The following is a 5,218-nucleotide window of genomic DNA, read 5'->3' on the forward strand; positions in this document are numbered from 1 at the left end:
TCGCCGAATTCTACAAACATGCACTTTCAAGATTTTCCAATCTTTGGCGCATTTCCTCTTTCTCCTGCCAAATTTTAGCAGCCAGGATAAAGAAGGCACGTGCATTGAAAAAGTCTACCCCGAGTTTTTTCACTCTTTTTTTGCTGTCTTTGTCCAGAGCAGAAGGATTGTCTAAGATTTTTACAGATTTAGCAAGGGCGGTAAAGTCACTGTTCTTATAATTTGTGTAAATTAAATCATAAAGAGTGTCCTTCGGGATATAATTATGAGTTGTTAGGTGGTCCCAGAAAGGGCGAACAAGAGCTTATTCTCGGAATTCTTCCTCCTTATAGAGAGAAACAGTCTGGCTTTTAACTCCACTGGACTTAGCAGAACAAGCGATGGCCTCCATTTGTTTTTACTTTGACTTTAAGTTACTTTAAATTTCTTTAAGAGTTAGTTTTGCAATTCAGGCAGCAGTCTAAGAGCAGGCTCTGATTTGTCCTCAATAGTATCCTGTCCGTGACGCCAATAAAAATGTCGTGGTCCGCTTATTATTTTATATTTTGATTATGAGGATTTCTCAGCCTCTGCTTCAGAGATGACGCATAAATTTGCAAGCTAACACGTTTTTACACCTTAACAAGTTACAAGGATTTATTTTTAGGGACAGGAAAACAAAATTTCACAGTTAAGAAAGGGTAAACACAATTCACTACTTTTGGAGAGACCAGTTTTTAAGGAAAGAAAGAAAGAAATGAAAGGGTAATTTAAAATGTTTCACCGCAGGAGTTTGTTGTCCTGTTTGCCAGTCTTTAGCTATGTAATGTGGAAGCATTTTTGATATGTGAGCTCAAGAATCAAAATTTTTAAAGTGTTTACCTCAGTGTCATGCAAAAAAGTGACCCCACTTCTTTTTGCTGTATAAAAAACCCCAGGAGAAAAGGAGAAGTAGCAGCTTTTCCTCTAGACCCCCCCCTTCTCTAGTCACTTGGGCTTCAGATACAGGACAGCAACAGTGGAGGAACGGAGAAGTGGAGAATCCAAAAACAAGCAGGAGCAATTGATCCTTCACACTCGACTACAGCCTGAGGCCAGGGCTGGCAGACGGTGATAACATCTTGATTACCCCCTTGTCTCTTTTCTTTTCTTAAGGACTCTTCTCTCCAAAGTAGCTAATTGTGTAATTCTCTCCTCTTAACGGTGGTATTATTGTTTCCTTTTTTCCTAAAATAAATCTTTGTACCTTGTTTAAATCTTAAAGCTTGTTATTTTTGTAAATTCATGCATCATCTATGAGGAGTGGCTAAATTTTCTCACAATCAAAATATAAAATAATAACTCGGATCGTAACACCTTGGAAGGTTCCAACTGGAGGGAAAGATCAAGAAGTCTCACCCCCAGGGTATCCTTGTATTATAGGTTTATCCACAGGGGTTCTAGATCAGCCCAGGATTTTGTTTTAAAGGCACAACCAGTGAGAGCAGAGAGACACCAGAGAAGGTCTGGAAATGTTGGGGTGAGATTTAGGTGGGAAAGCAGGAAGGGTGACAACAGCCTGAAGGGAAGGAGCTGCAGGCATGGACAGTGTAGGAGAGCCTGCAGGAGAGGTGGCCAAGGGCTATGTCAAGGAGTGAGGTCATTGTCCCCTTGGCCGTAGCAGTGTCCTTGGCCACCAAGGCTGGTGAGAGGAAACTTTCTACTTAGGCTCTCAGGATCTGCCTTCTCATGGCCTGGGGTCAGGGCTTGGCCTTTCTGCTGCATCCAAACAAACCAAAGGGTTTTCTCAGCATTACAGCCACCAGCACAGGGCCTTTGCCTCCTGCAATCATGGCCTCCAGGGATCTGCTCTAATGAGGCCATAGGGAGTCTCTGGCATGCTCAGGGGGGCCCATCAGTATGTGAAGGTATTTTGGGTTTTGCTTCTGACTTTGACTTTATCAGAGAATTTTTTCATTCTTCTCTCATTATCTGAAATTAATTTAAAAAGCCTCACAAGCCCAAGGGAAGCTCTTTAGCTTTTTGTATTTTCATTCATGTCTGCAAGACCTGTAGAGTTCCCTGGAGTTATTAATTTTTTCCCTGTGGATTTCAGGAGGAAGATTTCAAAGTGGACCTTTGCACTCTTTGTACTTCAGGGGAGAGGTTCTAACAGCAGTCTCCAAGTGATAATGACTCAGAGGGTCTCCTCAGGAGGTCTGCACCAGAAGGAGAAGCAGTTCCTTGAGGTCTGAGCCTGGATGGACACCCTTGCTCCTTACCTCCCCAACCCCACCACTGCTCTCCTTGGCCCCTGGGACTTGCATCACTTCTCCTCCCATCAGACTTCTCCCCTGGTCTCTGCAGCTGGATGGTACAGCTCCTTTGCACCATCTCCCCCCTCTTTTCCTTAGAGAACTGCTGCACACGGGCACAGAAGGAGTTTTCCTCTTTGCAAACAAAGCAAAGCAAAGCATGATAAAGTTTCATGGTCAATCAAACACACTCCTCAACCATATGCTAAGTACAAGCTGCCCCTAATGAGGTCACCTTTCTGCAAGGGATGATCTTATGAGAAATACTTTGGGTCAGGAAACACAAAAAGATGGACACAAACACAATGACAGAGTTGGCTAAGGAGTCAGAGTGATGAAATGTTTGTGAGCTTTGACTCACTGAAGCTGAGAGCATCGGCATAGGTGAGAGGAATGGGAATGAGCAGAGGAGACAAATAGAGAATAACTGAAAGGGTCTTTTATTAACCTCTTTTAGTATATATATTAAAAATTACAATATATTTGTCACCATCCAGGGGTCATTACAGAGATGGAACACTCCTTCTCCAGTGTCTACAGCCATCTGGATGGCTTCCAGCATTGCAAACTGGCTCCATTCACCTTCTGCTTCAGCAGTTTTTGCCACTTGTGCAGCAATAGGCCAGGCAGGAGAGGCTGTGGGGTGGCTCTGTGTGTCAGGGAGAGTTTTGATTGCCCAGAGCTGAACCATGGTGAGGACTGGGTGGAGTGAGAATGGGAAAGGATCAGGGGAAAGGGCAACTTTTCCAGGGCTCACTTCTCCAGCCTGTCCAGGTCCCTCTGGATGGCATCCCTTCCCTCCAGCATGTTGAGTACACCACACAGTTTTGTGGTGTCAGCAAAGTTTCTGAGGGTGCACTCCTTTCCACTGTCCATGTCCCCAACAAAGATATTAAACAGCACTGCTCCCAGTACCAACCCTTGAGGAACACCACTCCTCACACATCTCCATTTGGACTCAGAGAAAATGATCACAACTCTTCATGTGTGACCATCCAGACAGTTCCTTATTCAATGTGTGGTCCATCCATCAGATCCCTACTGTTCCAGTTTAGAGACCAGAATGTTGTGTGGAATAATGTTGAATGCTCTGCACAGCTCCAGGTAGATGATGTCTGTTGCTCTGCCTTTTCCACCAAGGCTGTGACCCCACTGATAAAGGCCACCAAATTAGTCAGGCAGGACTTGCCCTTACTGAAGCCATGTTGGCTGTCACCAATCACCCCTTTGTTATCTGCTTGCCTTAGCAGAGCCTTCAGGAGGATCTGCTAAATGATTTTCCAGGCACAGAGATCATAGTACCACAGAATGGAGACAAAGATGAGACTGACTGGCCTGGAGTTCTTCTCTTCTTTTTTTCCAAGATTGAAAATGTTTTTTTTTGTTTTCACCTTTCTCTAGGCTTGCCATGGGATGGTAGACAGGACATCAGCACCCTCAAAGAGCCTGCTTTTGGGATTAATCTGTGGAGGGAAAATGGCCCACAAAAAAAGGCTTGAAGAATCACACTGCTTGACCTGCATTCATTCTCCTGGGATTTTCTGACCACTCCAACCTACAGGGCCTGTGCTTCACAGTCTTCCTGCTCATCTACCTGGTGGTCCTCACAGGGAACAGCCTGATTGCACTCATCACAGTGCTGGACTCAAGCCTCCACAGCCCCATGGATTTCTTCCTGAGGAACTTGTCCTTCCTGGAGATCTGCTACACATCAGTCACTGCCAAAAATGCTGGTGGGTTTCCTGATGGGAGATGGAAGGAGCTCCTTCCTTGGCTGTGCTGCCCAGCTCTACTTCCTGGTTTTGCTGGGTGGTACCAAATGCCTTCTGCTGGCTGCCATGGCCTATGGCCCCTACACAGCCATCTGTGACCCTCTTCACTACAGCCTCATCATGAGCAGGGGGATCTGTGTCACACTGCTGGTGAGATCAGGGATCGGTGTTGTACCAGTGCAAGTAGTTCAGGCCAACTAGGTGTTCACTTTGCCCTTCTGTGCATCCTCTGGGTGGATCAGAGAAAGAGGAATGGAAGAGTAAGAGCAGAAAAATCATGAGTCAAGGGTAGTCCTAAAGAAGACCTGAACCACATTCAGGAATGTGCTGGTTCCAAGCAACAGGACCAGAAAGGTTTAAAAATCCGAAGGACATTAAAAACTGTAAAAATTCATGATGGCCATGTGCCGCAGCAAGGACGGGGACCACAGTTTGATGCAAACTAAATCCGTTTATTCGTATCCTTACATGCAGTTATATACCTTTTCTTATCCCACTATTTTACAATGGTGATTTACCCAAGGAAAGAAATCCCACCTTATCTATATCACTAATCCCTTCCAGACAATCTCACAATCAGGGGGGTGCATATTCAGGAAATTCCATACTTATCTAGCATAGCTCAGGACTATGTTTATCCCACGGTTTATATGACAGACAGCTTGTCTCCATCGGTTGTGTTGCACTGTCTGTGCATATCACCTTTGTATCTACATCTCCCCCCTTCTGTTGCACTAAAAAAACCTTAGAAACAGTTCTATTAAGCATTCCCTGGATACATTGAAAAAGACAAGGCAATAACAAAAGCAAAATCACAATAACAATCCCAGCATAACAAAGAGTTTTAACTAAAGATAAAAGCCATCCTTTAAGTCCCATATCATGAAGCCAGGTTGTGAAAGCATCGCCGAGAGGGTTTATTTGTTGCTGAATCTTCTGTGTGTGTTGCTTCAACTGCGTGATGCTGGCGTGGATGCTCTCACTATGATCAGAAAGATTCATACAGCACATGCCTTCAAATTCCTGACAGCCATGACCCTGGGCTAGCAATAAAAAATCTATAGCAGCGCGATTTTGTAATAAAGCGTGTCGCAAACTATTTTGATCCATTAAAAGGTTATCTAAAATCTCAGTAGTAATATTTGCTTGCTTTTCAGCCCAACATGCTAATCT

General features: G+C 44.4%; 1 protein-coding gene across 1 annotated transcript in view; it reads left to right on the top strand.

Moving 5' to 3' along the window:
- LOC115600122 (dual specificity protein kinase CLK1-like) overlaps positions 1-4,246 on the top strand; it is a 6,510-nt gene extending 2,264 nt beyond the window's left edge. The window contains 2 exon segments of the mRNA XM_030468344.1: positions 3,835-4,006; positions 4,134-4,246. Coding sequence (XP_030324204.1) covers positions 3,835-4,006; positions 4,134-4,246 — 285 coding nt within the window.
- The last annotated feature ends 972 nt before the right edge of the window (positions 4,247-5,218 follow it).

This window comes from Calypte anna, chromosome W (assembly GCF_003957555.1).
Source record: "Calypte anna isolate BGI_N300 chromosome W, bCalAnn1_v1.p, whole genome shotgun sequence".
NCBI classification, from domain to species: Eukaryota; Metazoa; Chordata; class Aves; order Apodiformes; family Trochilidae; genus Calypte; species Calypte anna.